General features: G+C 36.3%; 1 protein-coding gene across 11 annotated transcripts in view; it reads right to left on the reverse strand.

Moving 5' to 3' along the window:
* The window catches only part of DENND1B (DENN domain containing 1B), a 263,126-nt gene that overhangs the window by 115,085 nt on the left and 129,943 nt on the right, over positions 1 to 18,098 (reverse strand). For 8 of the 11 annotated variants that reach the window (XM_082701927.1, XM_082701924.1, XM_082701933.1 and 5 more), the window contains 2 exons: positions 17,796 to 17,849; positions 15,274 to 15,384 (listed from right to left, as the gene is read on the reverse strand). In XM_082701927.1, the coding sequence (XP_082558053.1) occupies positions 15,274 to 15,384; positions 17,796 to 17,849 (165 nt within the window). The remainder of the gene's footprint in view (positions 1 to 15,273; positions 15,385 to 17,795; positions 17,850 to 18,098) is intronic. The other 3 variants (XM_082701929.1, XM_082701928.1, XM_082701925.1) reach the window with 1 other exon arrangement.

Raw genomic sequence — 18,098 nt, forward strand, 5'->3', positions numbered from 1 at the left:
GGTGGGAGAAGAAGTTTCAGTATTTGAGTCAAAACATATCCTGGTCACTATGCTCTGGAAACTATAGAAATAATAAATGAGGAATAATATATGATAAGGGTATAATTTTCAGAGAAAAGCAAATTTACAAAATAAAGATTTAAGAAAAAACCCATATCATCTTTGTTAAATGACAAATGAATATTTAAATGCACATATGATTTCACAAAGCATACTCAATATATTGACTTGGTATGGTCCCACAGTACTGACTAACGCACAATAAAATCACTGGGAACATTTCTCTCCCATGCACTACAATTATAAAACGAGTACATATGGAAACGATGTGAAGAGGAAAGAACTGATGAGGCCTATAAAATCAGGGGGAGAAACTTGACAAGAAAGGTGGACAACACTGAACTTCATCATCAAATAAATGCACTTGGAACTTCCAGTCCCAGGCCACCAGGGTCTAACAGAGATATTGTTAATAATAATAATAATAACAAGTGTGTATGTAATGCTTACTATGTGCTAGGCACTATCCTGAGTACTTGATGTACTCAGACTTCATCCTCACAACAACATTATGAAATAGCTTCCATCATGATTATTTCCATTTTACAGAGCAGGACACTGCAACAAAGTTAAGCCAATGGCCGAAGATCACACACCTAGTATGTGGCAAAGCCAGGATACCAACCCAAGGAAACTCCTGAGTACAATAACCATTATTTTAAACTGCCTTTTTAAATTTTTTTTTATTTTTTATTAACATATAATGTATTATTAGCCCCAGGGGCACAGGTCTGTGAATCGCCAGGTTTACATACTTCACAGCACTCACCATAGCATATACCCTCCCCCAATATCAAACTGCTTTTATTTTTTTTTCTCAACAGAGATCACAAGTAGGCAGAGAGGCAGGCACAGAGAGAGAGAGAGAGAGGAGGAAGCAGGCTCCCCGCCTAGCAGAGAACCCAATGTGGGACTCATTCCTAGAACCCTGAGATCACAACCTGAGACGAAGGCAGAGGCTTTAACCCACTGAGCCACCCAGGCACCCTCAAACTGCCTTTAAAAAAAAAAAAAAAAAGATATTGTTTATTTGTCAGAGAGAGAGCGAGAGAGAGAACCCAAGCAAGGGGAGCAGCAGGCCGAGGGAGAAGCAGGCTCCTTGCTGAGCAAGGACGACCCTGGGGTCATGACCTGAGCTGAAGGCAGACACTTAACCGACTGAGCCACCCAGGCGTCCCTAAACTGCTTTTTGATACACAAGCATTCAAAATTCCCATCACTGGGGCGCCTGGATGGCTCAGTGGGTTAAGCCTCTGCCTTTGGCTCAGGTCATGATCTCAGGGCCCAGGGATTGAGCCTTGCTGAGCCTCTCTGCTCAGCAGGGAGCCTGCTTCCCCCTCTCTCTCTGCCTATCTGCCTACTTGTGATCTCTCTCTGTCAAATAAATAAACAAAAATCTTTAATAAAAACAACCCCAAATTCCCATCATTATGGGGCTCCGAATAACATCTACTGGCTGAAAATATTCTATCTTAGTTATATGGTGAAGAATGCGTCTTTACACTCCACGAACAAGAACACCTGACCTTTGTAAGAAATAGTTGAGGTCTGTGACTGAGATCCAATTTCTAAAACTTTCCTCAGGCATCATAGTGGGCAACTTCAGCAGGAAACCAATGGAACAGATTCTCTCAGATGTTGAAAAGATAATTGATAAAAATTCTACCAGTTATCATCTCAGTTTGGATCTGCAAGAATACTTAGTTGGAAGCCAAACTAAAGTTCTTTCCCTTCATGATATAAAATCACATTCATTCCATTTTCTTAAAGTCAAACTATATTTATTAGAGGAAATCAGCCGCTAATAAAATGAGGCAATGTTTTAAGCAATTAAATAGACATGTATTTTGGGGGAAGGGGAAACAGCATTACCAGATTCCCAAAGAGACCACAGGTAAACAACCCATCTAGTGTGACGACCACAATGAAAATAGCACAATTCAAACTCAACACACTTTACAAGTAAAGCTCTCATATGGACACAAAGTCATTCCCATATCTCGTAGACTGTGCCTCATTCTTATGGATAAGTTCTATTCACTTCAGCTAAAGTTCTATATGAATTATTGAGGGGCAGATTTATGTCCCCTAAGAATGTATTTATGCACAAAACCCAAGAAATATAGATTAGAGACTTCATTTGATTTTTAACTGAATCAATATTTAATTCAGAAATTTATACACTATAAATAACTAAAGGTATACAGAATAAATTGCTGCAGATGGGAATGTGATAAATTCCTCATGGAATGAAAAAAATTAGTGGAAAGCATAAAGAAACCATCTGTTTAAACATGTTTAATTTACACTCCCATTTAAAAGTTTAGACCAGGGGCGCTTGGGTGGCTCAGTGAGTTAAAGCCTCTGCCTTCGGCTCAGGTCATGATCCCAGGGTGCTGGGATCGAGCCCCGCATCGGGCTCTCCTGAGCAGGGGGCCTGCTTCTCCCCTCTCTCTGCATGTCTTTCTGCCTACTTGTGATCTCTGTCAAATAAATAAATAAAATCTTTAAAAAATAAAATAAAATAATAGTTTAGACCAAAAGAAGTAGCAGTAGGGTATCTGACAACTACAAAGTTATCCAAACTATAAAATACTCTTACTGGAGGGGTGCCTGGGTGGCTCAATTGGTTAAGCATCTGACTCTTGATTTCAGCTCAAGTCACAATCTTAGGGTCCTGGGATCAACCGCCAACACACACACACACACACACACACTGTCCAGACTCTGTGCTCAACAGGCAGTCCACCTGAGGATTCTCTCTTCTTGAGAGCTTGTTTGGAGGTTCTAGCAGGGGAGCGCAGCTACTCGTATACCCTTGACTGAAGAACGGTCCTCTCCTCTATCGGGGAAGGTCGTCCTCTTCGACCAAGGGCGAGCGCGCAGCTTCGGGAGGGACGCACATGGAGCGGTGAGGGAGGAAGGGGACACCCGCCTAGCCAGCCAGATCAGCCGAATCAACCCTGGTGATCAATGGGGTGACAGATGTCGCAGCCAGATCGCCCTCACATCCGGATTCTCTCTTCTTATCCCTCTGCCCCACCCCACTCATATTTTCTCCTTCTCTATCTCTCTCTCAAATAAATAAATAAATAAATCTGTAAAAAATATATTCTTACCCAAGCAAAATTCTAAAATTTAAATCAAGTGACAGCTGTAAGAAAATATTTGGAAAAAACTGCAATTTTATATAATGAAAAAAGACAGTATTTGCACATTTTTAATGTTTATACTAAAATATTAGTCTATATTTCATTCTCTTTCTTCATTCTATTGGGATGGCAAATTCTGCCACTTAATTGCTAAAAAATCAACCTAAACTAATCTCTTTCCGTCATACACAAGTCCTTTGAAGAGCTTTCATCATCTCACATTTGATCACTAGTTCATTAGCTTTTCCTAGCCAAACAACTTTAAATTTTTCTGCTCACTTACTTCTTTTATGTATTTATTCTTTTAATGATTTTACAGATGCGGAAACTGAGGTAAAGTTAAACAAATTTCCCAAGATCACACAACTAGTAAATGGGACACCAAACACGTGCCAGTTATTATTGGTTCTGGGGATATGGTAATGAACAAAAGAGACAAAAATTTCTGCCCTTAGGGAGTCTGCCTTCTAGCTACCCTCTATAAACTACCATTACAGTCACACCAACTCTCCTCGACTTTTCGGCTCTCTGTAGCGGTCACATTACGCATATATGCCATAGGCTTAAAACAAATTTCTTCCCCTACATAACTTTTCCTTATTACTAAATTTTTTGCTTTCTACTTCTCGCTCTCAAAGTTGATTCAATACCAGATTTGTTTTTCCTAAAAAAGGCCCGTCTACCTTTCCACCAAAGTTTAGCAGTCTAATCTACAACATTGCTCAAATGCATCCATCTATCTTCTCTCCTCAAAAACTCATAGATACTGGGGCGCCTGGGTGGCTCAGTGGGTTAAGCCTCTGCCCTCAGCTCGGGTCATGATCCCAGGGTCCTGGGATCGAGCCCCGCATCGGGCTTTCTGCTCTGCAGGGAGCCTGCTTCCTCCTCTCTCTGCCTGCCTCTCTGCCTACTTGTGATCTCTGTCTGTCAAATAAATAAATAAAATCTTTAAAAAAAAAAAAACTCATAGATACTGAATTCTAAAGGATTATGAGTTAAGAAGTTCATGTGAATTACATAAAGACTACATAATTTGGCAATTATTTAAGAAATAAATACTACAATTAAAGAATGACTGCATTTAATAGGTAAAAAGGATCTTTCTTGCTCAATTCTTTCATTTTTTAAACACGAAACTACAGGAAAAAAGTTAAATGGCTTATATGAAGTCTAATTTCTTTGTTAAGTAGTCAGGAAAGAAACACAAATCTCTAATTTAGAAGATATTACTAATATAATTGCTCTGCTACCATATCTTGGGGTAGAGTAATACTGTAAACAACCAATAAAGAAATCCAATTGGCTGATACTCTTTTTAACTACTGGGCATTTCTGAAAATCAAAATTTAAAAATATCCCTTACCAGGAACAAAATAAAACTGGTTGCAAACTATTAGCAATTAGAAAAAAGACAATCACAATTGCAAAGCAATCACAAAGGAAGTTCTAAATCTTTATAAAAGGAATTAAATAGCTCTTAATTTGTAAGGCATATATAATTAAATAAGAATGAATAATTATACACATATACTAAATATTTTAATATTAAAATTGTATATAATATTCTCATGTGTACTTAACATACATATACATGTATGTTTAGCATGCTCATCAAATGTATTTAAATATGTACATCTATATATGAACATTTATATAAGCATCTACAGTCATGTGAATATTTATATGCACACACACCCATAATTAGTTGCAATTTACTGGTAATTAAATGATATCAAGCCCACTACTGTTAGACAGCAACTAAACAAATACCTCATGAAGACTGGTCCTTTGTGAGTCATTCTACACTTCTCCCTGTTCCTTACCTACTTTCAAACAGTCTCTATATCCAACAGAAGTTTCCTTAGAAATGTTTCTAAAACCCAACTTCATCTTCCTCTTACGGTCTCTGTTCTACTGTAGAAGCGAGTCACCCCTTGCTTTTATTACTGCACAGCCTTTTAACTGGACTCCTATTAGAAGGAATTTCCCTACCCCATTTTTTTCTTTTATAATGCCACCAGTGTTATCTTTCCCAAAACAAAACTGGTCATATTATGTACCTCATTTGCCTCCCCACAATCTGTCGGATAAAATCCAAGTCCCTTAAGTTAGCAAACATGTTTCTACACAATCTGGCTATTACTTATCTCTCCAACTACATTACATAGAACAACTTTTCTCTCTTTTCACACACACACATACAGAGATATGTTAAATAAGTATATATTTCCTACACAAGATGTCAACTCCTTTCAAGAACCAGTGTCATCCTGAAGTAAACTTTTTAATCTACTACTCTCTCTCTTACATTTCCCCTATTAGAGTTCTTATCACATTGACTGGCCTTGTTTCACTGACATGATTTATGTTTTAATTTACATTTATGATTCTAATTAATAACTTTGAAATTGCCAATACATAATACCTGGTAAATAATAATATCAATGCACAAATGAATAAATCAAAAATTTACCAATGTTAAATATTTCCTTCCAATTAAAGGTCTTCCTTTTCTACTCTTTATATAATACAGTAGGAAATCAAATAAAATAGCTGATTCATGGAAGCTGTGCCCTTCACATATTGCCCATTAGCTCCAAATTCACTCTTTGCTACCCATCTGTGATAATGATATTTTTCTTGGTGTTTTTCTCTTTTACCAGATAGCCTAATGTTAATAGAAGACAAAGAAGAACTCAGTCAGTACAGGACACTGGGGATACACCGCAGGAGGAAAGGACTTTGGCTTCCTGGTTCCAGTGTGCTCTCAGGCAGGATCCTACAGGGCTAGGCTTCTCCAGTACACAGTGGCCAGTGACACCCAGCAGTAATACCTGGTAGCTTGTTCAGGTAATTTTGTGGCAGAATCCTTCTGGGGAGATAACCGCCCAGGGCAATCAACAAGCTACCCAGGGGCCTGTTAATTACACCAGAACTCTTCCATCAAGGAGGAGGCGTAAGTCCATCCTCCTGGAAATAAATAATCTGGATAAGGTCTTCTCTGACTATAATGCTTCTGCCAGGAACCAAAATCACTAGATGCATAGAATAACATATCCATCAGCATAGCCTTCTTTACAGCACTGGACCTCATCAAGGTATTCATTTAATTGCAAAGTAAGTAAAGCTATGGGTTCATGACCATTAAACTAACTAGTCTTACCCATATTTACAACCCAGAAGGAACTGGCCTAACTGAAAAGTGGAATGGCTTACTGAAGACTCAGTCATGGTACCAGCTGGTATTATTATATCCATAAAGGGTAGGATTCTATTTTACATGAGGCAAGGATATGCTTTAAGTCAGAAAGCACTTTATGTTATTGTTTCTCCTATAGCCAGAATACATGGGACCAGGAATCGATGGGTGGAAGGGGGAGTGGCCATTTCATTATTACACTTAATAACCTACTTGTATAAATTCTATTTCCAGTCTCAGTAGTTTAGAACTCTTCTGGTTTGGAGATCTTACCTCCCGACAGAGAAATGTTTCCATGTGAACTGGAAGAAGATATTGACACCTGGCCATTATAGGCCCCAATGTCACTGAACTAACGGGCTAAAAGTTGGGGTTGATCTACTGGCTGATTGATCTCAATAACCAAAGCGAAACTGGTTTGCTTCTACACAAAAGAGGCAAAAAGGACTATGTCTGGAACTGGGAGGTTCTTTGCGATACCTGTTTCTATGCCTAATAGAAAAAGGTTAATGGAAAACTACAGCAATCATTAAGAAAAAAAAAAAGCAGAACTACTGAGGATTCAGACCTTTTATAAATCAAAGTTCATGTCATTATACCAGGTAAACTCAACTAGCTGAGGTTCTGGCTGAGGGTGAGGGAAGATATGGAATGGGTAATGAAACAAGTAAGCTATTAATACCAATATTGTCTCATGATTAGTTATACAAACAGAGGTCACAGTAGCTTTGCATATTGTTTATTTGCCTTTCATATGCATGTGTTCATTTTTATCTGCTAACCATTTTTCCCTCTATCTCTCATTTTTATTTTCTATGTGTGTTGTTAGTGATTAACAGAAATTTAAATATATTGCAATTAAATTTGAAGACATGATTATAATGGCTCTTGGGACTGCTCTTCCTCATTTTGGGAAATGTCTACATTTGCAAAAAGGATAACTATATCTTAATAGCTACGAACATAGATTTGTCCTGTTGTTGTATAGAAGTACAAATGTGTTTAGAAGAGTATAAACAGAAATTGAATATCCAAAGGGGTGGACTATACCAGTTATCAATTTATTGCCTAATTCACCCTTTATTGTGTGGTCTTTGAAAACAGATCTGTGTCATTTAGATATTTATTCTTTTTAACAGCTGGCATCATGTTAAGGTTTGTCAGGAAAGGACACTGAAGAGACATTTCAGGAAGCAAGGGTTTGGGTTCCTGGTTCCAGTATACTTACCCAGCAGGTTCCTGTCAACCTGTTGCTTGTCAAGGGCCTGCTTTCTTCCTTTCAGGTGGGCTCACAGCAGTGTGTTGTCAATGAGGTATCTCTCTGAATAGATTCCTCATTATCCCTAAAGAGGCTTTCCAGCAAGTTTGAAAGAATGACGCCTGTCACCCAAAGGGTGTATTTCCAAAAATTCTGCCAGTGTAGCACCACAACAACTTCTCTGCCATCTAATGAGCCATGGTTCCACCCTCCTCAAGAGGGTCTCAATCGCAGGCCTGGGTGGGGCTCCTTCCTTGGGTACTCTACCTCGGCCCTAAGGGTACTGGTTGCTTTACATTTGCTGTGCCTGTGTTCTCCAACGTTCCCTTCGCTGCAAGCTCGCTCATCTCTTGGCACTCCAACCCCTTGCCTCAGCTTTACATTCTTCATGTTAAACTTTTCTTGATCAAATTACTGTGTACTTTCTCTCACTTTATTGGACTCAGACTGCTACAGATGCCATGACCTCATTACCTTCCTTGTAGAACACTGTCTGACATGAATTAGGTACTCCATAAATAAGAAATAGTTTATTGAATGAAGAAATAAACATCTTCATAGGGAGAAAGCAGTATGTTTTCTACCTAGGACTATATGAAGGCCAAAAGATACCAAACCATGTTCCTATACAGGCTGAACAGAAGCAGTACAGCAAGAGAAACTAATAAAGCTGAAAAGAGATCAAGATGTATTAAGTTTTTCCCTAAAAAATTACCATTTAGACAAAGACTTTCTAAAAAATTAAAAGATTCTAGTAGAAAATGGCTAAACACAAATCTTCTTTTAAAAGACAAAGCCTGGGACGCCTGGGTGGCTCAGTTAGTTAAGCAGCTGCCTTCGGCTCAGGTCATGATCCCAGCGTCCTGGGATCGAGTCCCACATCGGGCTCCTTGCTCAGCAGGGAGCCTGCTTCTCCCTCTGCCTCTGCCTGCCATTCTGTCTGCCTGTGCTTGCTCTCTCGCCCTCTCTCTCTGATAAGTAAATAAAATCTTTAAAAAAAAAATAAAAAATAAAAAATAAAAGACAAAGCCTACATGGAGATTAGCCTCTAACTTACAAGTTAGCCTCTAACTAACTTCATAGATTTCAGAATCTATGAAATCTTTCTTATTACTATTATTTAAAGAGCCAAGTTGTCATAGGAACAATCAGAAACATTTTTTACTTGTCAAAAAGACAGAATTCTACTCTGGCATTTTTAGTATCAGATGGACACTTCATATTTCATAATTAATAAAAAATTTTATTTTAAACCTTTTTCTGTTATCCACAATTTAAAAGATTAAATCCATTTAAAAATACACTCACATATATACACACACACAACAGACACAAACCATGATTCTAACCTTTAAAGAGATAAATATCTCATACCAGAGTTCAACAAATTTACTTATAATTCTAACTTAAGAGAAAGTATGTGGTAAGTACTACAGTAGTTCTGGGGTGAAAGATAAACAGAAGTTACCGACAGAAACTAGAACTTTAAAGAGCAAACCAGATTCTGGGAAACATTCAGAGGAATGAAGATGGGAGCATTCTAAACATATGAGAGGAAGACCCAAAAAAGTGCAGCTTCAGGCACGGACTCAAAAAATTATTGTTAGAAACCTACTAGGTATCAGCACTATCCTAAGAGGTAAGGTTTACTGTAGTGAATGAATCAAATAAGGTTCCTTCCCTGAGTTTATAGTAAGTGATGATTAAGTTAAAGAACAACTAGGTCATAGAATGCACTATATAATTCGTACCTATAACTACTCCTTTCGTCATCACCATCCTTTTATGTAAATGGAGAAAATGCTAACACGTTCATAACTCATAATCTGAAAATAGTATTTGTGGGAAGTGACAACTGCCTGAACTAAGGCAATGGGCAATGGAATGAAGAACAGGGGTCAAAGAAGAAAGGACCAAGGAGGTAGGTGGGGGAAAAAGATGAGATGGAGGGGTAAATCCCCAAATCAGTCCCACTGCAGGATAAGGGAATATAATCTAGGACATTTCATCAGAATAGAAAAACTTGCCTAACTATAAAATGCAAAATACAAAACATAAACACACACACACACACACAAATATACTGTGCATAAACATAAATATAGAAGGTACATTTAAAAATAAACCAATTGCTCTCAGTAGTTTTACTAAGGAAACAAACAATATATATATAAAACTTTTCCTATACTTAAGACTGAGAATCATGAACAGCACAAAATTCAGTCATTTCAGATAGAAAATACTACAGTAAACTAAAATCTTGAGGTTGTTTGTCGTTGTAGGAACAAAACTCGGAGAACATAGTGATTGACAATATGTCCCTTAGATAAGAACACAACTGTTACATTAAAAACAGATATTTAAATTAAAAGCCAATTGTTTACTTTTAGGGGACAAGTCGACTAAACCTTAGAACAGAAATACATGCTTGTTTCTGTGAAGAACAGCATGCCTATTACCACAGGAGCTGGAAGATACACAACCTCCAGTTCTCCTGCTTAGAGGTTTCCTCTGACTGACCTGCATACATATCTTCCAACACGGTGCCACCGGACAACCACAACAGTCCTATTTCCACACTCCAGTCACATTCATTTAGCACCCAATGAAAATACAATGTTCAGAAGAATGGTATACATGTCAAATAATACACTGGTAAAGAGAATTCTTATCTGTAGTTTCAGCTGACATAATTGGTTGCTATGGGCTTTGGGAAGAATTTAAAAATCTAAAAATTTTTCCTAGAATCTCTCTCTGAAAGGTCTTCATAGCAATTTTTAACTGCACCACTGTGCTGCAGCTTTAAAATAGCAATTTTTAACTGCACCACTGTGCTGCAGCTTTAAAAACACAAGGGGCACAAGCACACTTCAATAGTCTTAAGTAGGAAGTAGACCTGGGTAATCTTTGTTCTCTCACCAACTGTTCAATTCTTAATCTGCAAGAAGATTCTCTGTGCTTCAGGTTTCAGAATAAATGCTGATACAGGTGGCACCATTAAAAGACAAATCAAGAATATGTAAAACGCAGATGGAGAGGTTAAAATCCTCTAGATTCCCCTTCAGTCTAAACCTATAAAATCTACATTTTAATAGCCGATTTTCCAGAGACCACAAGATTTCTTTTTGCATATGCCCTTGATGGAATTAATGAGAGAAGGAGAGAAAAGCATATGCTTAAATGCCTGGGGGCAACTATAACAAAAGAAGAAATTACAGTTTATTAACACAATTCCAGTACTCAGAGCATATTGCTTGTTCTAATTATTCCAGAAAGAACATGTACTCTACAGTCCAATCTCTGTAACTAATGTGCTTATAGACTTTAAGAGGGTGATATTTACCAGCTAAATATTGGTCAAAATAGTAGCTAACATTTAGACATCTGCTTTAAAGAGAAGCATCTCTTCCACCTGCTTCTACAGGCCACAAAGATACACTCTAGTTAACATATTACTGACAGGATGATGAGAAAGCTCCTGTCAGATGCTGGCCAGCCGGGTGTTTGAGACAAAATGCACAGCCCCAGCTGACTAGTTAAAGAAAGTCTGGTGAGGTACAATTATAGAGGCATATGACAAGACTTCATGCCTGACTGATTTGAGAACCAATGACATGACTTTAAACAGCAATGTTCTCTACCTCTGGTCACAAAACAGCAATAAGTCAACTAATATACTCTTGTAATATCATGATTTATTCCTTTGCTTTGAATACATGAGACTTTGGTATGATGTTCTGCTAGTCTACCAGAGATGCACTTGGGGCTTAAACATCTAGGGCCTGCCTACAGCATGTATAAAATCAGTGTTCTTGTTCAGGGTTACAGGAACGCTTCTGTGTGAACTTGATAGTGTATATATCAATAGAATAAACACTAACTTGTTTATGTCCCAATTCATTAAATTTAAATAAAACACAATGTAATAATGGGTCCTAACAAAACACCACACTTTAGGGAGTGGGTGGGATAAAAATGTGATGGGCATTAAGGAGGGTACCTGTGATAAGCACCAAGTGGCACATGTAACTGACAAATCACTAAATTCTACACCTGAGACTAATATTACACTGTATGTTAACTAACTGGAATTTACATAAAGACTTAAAAAAAAAACAAATAAAAAATACCACACTTTAATATGGAGGGAATTCATGAAAAATTTAAACATATCATTATTCTTGATAGTTTTGCTAACATATCTCAAAATTATTTTTTTATTTTAAAGTTTACCTCTCTAAATTACAAATTCTAATTTTAACTACAAATGGTACCTAAGGAAAGGGACCTTAAAGCAATCTGATTCTCTATCATTGTATCATCACTGAAATACCCAGCAAGCTATACGGTTGACAACTATGATTCTAACAAATTATGGTGTTGAAGAGTAAACTCATACATACAAAATTCTTAAAATCATAATAAAATTATAAATGTAAAGACACCTTAAGCTATATATGTTCTTCTAATTGTTAAAATTTTGGCTATAAATTCAAAATATGAAAAATAGGTAAAATCTGTTGTATTATTACTAAATACAGCATTGTCTTCACAGTATATAAAATAAGAATGTAAAATGCTTAAAAGCAAGTCAATTCATTAACACTTTAACTATTCCTTCCTTGGTTGTTTCAGACATTTCACTGAATTCTTCCTAAAAAATAGCTTATTTCTAATTTATGTTATAGTACTAGTGTTTGACCTTAAATGTTACTATGCATGGAATTTACGGAAGATATATACATACACATGAATTTTTCAAGATAGATTCAAGTAAAACAGCTTCTCCCACATAGCAAGGGTAAGGAGATCCTGAAAGCAAGCTTGAATTATGTTTCTTTTATCAGTCCTACCGTCCCCAGGAATGAACCAAAACAAAGATGGTAACGTATAAGTGACATCACCATCAAGTTTCTATGAATTTTCAAACGATTGGCAGAAAAAGTTCACCTTAAACATAAAAACAACTCCCTGAATAATTCCAAGCCTTTATTAAAATAATTTTATTATTTAACTCAAATGAAATTAAAGGGCAGTAGGCATGTTAATTTTTACTCTAAAGTGCAGATCTAGTCTTACAAAATTATAGCTAATAATCACTGAATCATTGAATGTTATGCAGATACAGTTCTAAGCACAATATATATATGTGCATTATACACATGTATATATATACATATGTGTTTATATAACTATAGAGACAGAGATAGATCTACTCAATCTTTATAGCCCTATGAGATTAAGCTTGTGTTACTCCCATTCTCCCAGTTTACATGGGAAGAAACTGAGTCAGAGAGAGGTTACTGAGCTATTAAGAGGTCTTTATAAATTGCAATAAAGAGAACACCAGTCCTTTACAATAGTCATATGCTCAGATTGATTTCAAATGTTTTTGTAAATAGGGCAGCGTGTGCATTCATTCCCATAGCTCACTCCCGCACTTTATTATTCAGGTCTCTGCTCAGTACTACCCCATTCAAGCAGCTTCCCATGACCACTCTACATAAACTGAAACCCGCCCCTCACACCCTTCATCCTGCACACACACTCGCTTTATCACTTACCCCTAGGCACTCACCACCAGAAGATGTAACAGCTACTTTTATTCATTCATTTCTTTGTTTCATTAGTCCAATATAAGCTCCTAGAGTGTTTGAGCTTTGCTTACTGCTGGATCCTTAGTGCCTAGAAAGCGCCTAGCATATAGCAGGTCTCATGACAAGATTTAGTTCCTAGGCCTCTGAGACAGTTCGTACAATCTTTTTAATCTTCAGGACAATAACCGTATAGAAATATTATTTATAATCTTGAAAAAATAATGTTTTAAAAATAGGAGGAAGAGAATGGGGAGAAGAATGGTTTTGCTTCAATGGCAAATTAAAAACAGCAGAAAATGGGTGCCTGGTGGCTAAGTTGTTGGGCGTCTGCCTTTGGCTCAGGTTATGATCCCAGGGTTCTGGGATCAAGCCCCAAATAGGGCTCCTTGCTCAACGGGAGGCCTGCTTCTCCCCTACTATTCCCCCTGCTTGTGTTCCCTCTCTCACTGTCTCTCTCTGTCAAATAAATAAAAATCTTTTTTAAAAAAATAGCAGAAAAGCAAATATATAAAAAGTACCAAATGACTCAGATTCAATTTCTCAGTATCATTTTAAGAAAGCGCAAATTAACTGTGTCACTACTTTGTGCTTATTCTATGATTATACTACATCACATGTTTAAATGCATATAATGTGTTTTTCATACATAAAATAATATATTTTCAATATTTTTGGAAAAGTGGGCATATGAATATTATAATTCAAAATCTCAAAGCATATTTTTTCAAATGTAGAGTAATGGAAATAATCCCAAATTAGAATCAGGACACCCAGTTTCACACTACCTGTACCTAACTAGCTGTTTGGCCCTGGGGTGGCCATTTAACCTGTTGAAAAATACACTGCTCATTGTGTTTTTTGTTGTTTTTTTTTTTTTTTTTTACGATTTTATTTATTTTGACACAGAGAAGAGAGCACAAGTAGGGGGAGCAGCAGACAGAGGAAGAGAGAAAAGCAGGCTCCTCGCCAAGCAGGGAGCCAGTTGCGGGGCTTGATCCCAGCACCCTGGGATCATGACCTGAGCTAAAGGCAGACATTTGACTGAATCACCCAGGCACCCTCCACTTCTCATTGTTAAAGACTAAATAGATATCCCACAGGACTCCTGAAACTGCTGCTAACGTACTAAACTTCATGCAATGAGGTTTACATTTTCATTATGGGGGAACAAACCAAAAAAATTACCTTATTCTTATCAATTAACCAAATTTGCAAGAAAGGAAATTTATGGAACATTACATGTTTTAATAAATACCTGATACATTACTAAAAATTATGTTTAAATTTATATTAAAGATTTTTAAGTCAAAATACTAAAATTTTAATGTTTACAATAGAAAAAAGGTTAGGAAACCTAGCAAAATACTCTTGAATATTTTTCTATGACCCAAGAAAACTCCTATTCTCATTGCCTTTACCACAGTAATGAAGACCTTCCAAAAGAACATTTCAGCAAGTAGCATAAAACCTGTGATTTAAAAAAAAAAGAATGCTACTTTGACTTTTAAGTTATTATCAGCCTGAAGAGCTCCTCCAAATCAGAACTATTATAGAAGCTACTCCCAAACCACTACTTGGCAACAAAGATGAATCTACCTATTACCAGGTTAGGATAGCAGCTATTATCATGGCCCCTTGATTTCTTTCAAGTAGCTCCAATGGAAAAAGCCACAAGTGAATAATAAAGATCTCATAATAGCTCTTAAGAATTCTTTATATGGTAGAAGGCACTAAAATGAACTCTGGAGAGTTAAAAAGAAAAAAAAAAACCCAACTCTCATCTCCTGATAAGAAAAAATAATTAACCTGACTTAATGCATCTGAGAAGGCTTTCTATAAATCAGACTTTTGTACTTCAAGAGCCAGATTAAAACCATATATCAAAAAAGTATGTAGATATTGTCTCATAAGTACACATAGAATATTTCTAAGTCTGCGGAGGTTCGTGGGTCTTTTTGTGAAATGCTCAATATGTTCTACTTAAAAGGAGAAGTGTGAAGTACTTACAGTGCTTAATTTGCTAGAGGTAATAATGATGCGTCTCTCATGTAACATGCTGGCATACAGCTGCAGCATGTTATTCACATCCACGGCAACAAAATATTCTGTAAGATTTCTCTGTACAATTGAAAAGTCATCGTGTAAGTTGGAGCTCATGGTGATTATGAAGGAAAATATTTTATACATTTACCAACAACTCTTAAAGTTCAAAAGGATGTTATTATTAAAGATGGTATTCATTAAAATAATTAAATTTAATACTATTCTGCTGCCACATGAAGCACATAACATTCTATTATTATTTGAAACATAATCCTACCCCAGGAAAACATTTCTCAGAAGGTAATCAGAAGATCACACATTTTCCACTCTCCCCTCCCCCAAGTACTTATAAAAGAAGCTGATTTCCGGGCCCCAGCTGTACACTTGCTGAATTGTAATGTTCAGAGTGTGGCTCCAAGTATCTTTTACTTTTTAAAAATAATTCCTGATAATTCTTATATACACTGAACTTGGAGAAATGCTATTCCAGAGTCTTTTTATGTTTGCCAGTCACTCAGTAGGCAACATCACTGCCTGATAGTACATATTATGTACAAGGCACCCCAAGGATGAGATGGATTCATAAAGCAGATCTTTGTTCCTTTATTAAGGAAAACTCCTTGTTTATATCCCATGTCAGACCTATTCTATGCTCCTATAACCAAATACATTTTGATGTTAGCTTAGCTAATTTTCTTGATTTAAGACTTTATTTTCCCCACATAAGGTCAAAATTGGGATAAGCTACATTAACTTTGACTTTTAGAAGTTCTCCTTCTTACTTATTTTTAACTTTCTGTACTCAAACATAAGCATACTGGAGGGTTATAAAGTAAAGAAGAGACTGAATAAGATATGATAATAAAATGAAACTGTAGTATCAAGTAGACTATGACCTAGAAGGTGAAAACTTTTCATTGGGCAAGAAAACAAGAAATCCAATAAATAGTTTATTTGATTTCCAGAAGGCAGAAACTTTACCAGGACAAATTTGTAATGGCAGGGTATATCACAGAATCTGTAGTATCAGTGAGTGATGTTGAATTTAGTGGGGAGAAATTCATTTACTGTTTTCTATATCTGAGGTCTATCTCACTTTCCAATTCAGTTCTTCATATGGATTACTTTTATGGCATTCAACCTTGGTATTTTCCTATAGTCTCAAAGAAAAATAATTTCTAGATGGATAAGTATTTCTCAACACAGAATGCTGTGTGGATAATCTATATCAGGCCCACATTAAAAACAGTCTCATCTAGTCTTTTCATATGAGTTATATGGACTCGCCTGTACTAAAAACACCACAGTCTTGGTTTGATATTGGAAAATTTACAATTATCTCTCCAGACTTCATGCACTCATCACCCATGCACTTTTGGAAACCAAACACTTAGTAGGTTTGAAAACATTTTGGGAAGAACAGTAAAGTTCTGAAAAAAATAACTATTTCTGGAAATTTATTTTTTCCTATTGATGTTTCTTTCACTTTTTATTGAATTCTTTCTATTGATCCATTGTATCTTTCCAAGAGAAGTTGAAAAAAATTATTTAAGAGAAAATTTCCTTTTCGCACAGCAACCAAAACCCTATTTGTCACTTCTACTTTCCATGTAAATTTTTCCACAGAATATTAATTTATAAAAACTATTAAAACACTGAAACTATTTCTAATATGGCTACAATTAGGACTTTAAATAAAATACAAACTTTAGTAATTTTTATAATTTCTTGTAGTACCCCTCAAGTCCTACAAAATATATATCATGTAAATCAAAATCAAGAAATCAAGTACAGGGGGCACCTGGGTGACTCAGTCAGTTAAGTGTCTGCCTCCAGCTCAGGTCATGATCCCAGCATCCCAGGATCAAGTCCCATTATTGGGCTCCCTGCTCACTGGGAAGCGTGCTTCTCCCCTGCCTGCCATTCCGCCTGCTTGTGCTTGCTCTCTCCCACTCTCTCTGTGTCAAATAAATAAATAAAATCTTTAAAAAAAGAAATCAAGTATAGGACATTATGATTTTCATGGAGTTATGCAAGTAATCTAAAATGCTACAGTCACTTCACTAAAGTAATTATGTGTATAAAAATATTTCCCATTGCCAGTATTTATCCCCTACCAAGTAGAGTCATCTGAGATATTTCCTCTACCTCATCCCGGGGAGCTCAGGACCTAATATGCGTGTGTGTGTGTGTGTGTGTGTGTGTGTGTGTGTGTGTATGATCCTACTGAACTATCTCAAATGGTAGAAACAGTTTTTCTCATAAAATTTTCCTTACCTACAACCGATATTAAGAAGGGAGTAAAACAACAGACACATCAAGAAGAAAAAGAGGTAACAATACTATTCCTATTTCTTATTTCTAACAAAACAGGTAATTACAATGTATTCTATTTCTCTATACAGAAATCTTTAGGCACTGAGACAAAAATGAATATAATTCATAATATGAGTAGCATTAAAAAGTACAGAAAACAGAAAACTTACACTCTCAGGAATTGTTGGGAGTCCAGTTACATCTGGGGCAATGAAGTAGGAATGCTAATAAATAGAAATAAATCACGTAAGAAAAGCAGAATTAAAATTTTGTAGCAATATATATAATTTGAAAAAAATAAGAAAAGATACATCAACTAAATTAATAAATGCCAAGGATTAACATTCAGGATTTGCTGAATTTGAAAGATTCTTAAATAACATGGTATTGAATAATAACCTCAGACAAAGAGTTAAGTGTTGGTTAAAAACATTCAACTTTAAAACTGAAAATAATAATCATGGGAAAAGTTT

The sequence above is a fragment of the Mustela nivalis genome (genome assembly GCF_964662115.1).
Source record: "Mustela nivalis genome assembly, chromosome: 16".
Taxonomy (NCBI): Eukaryota; Metazoa; Chordata; class Mammalia; order Carnivora; family Mustelidae; genus Mustela; species Mustela nivalis.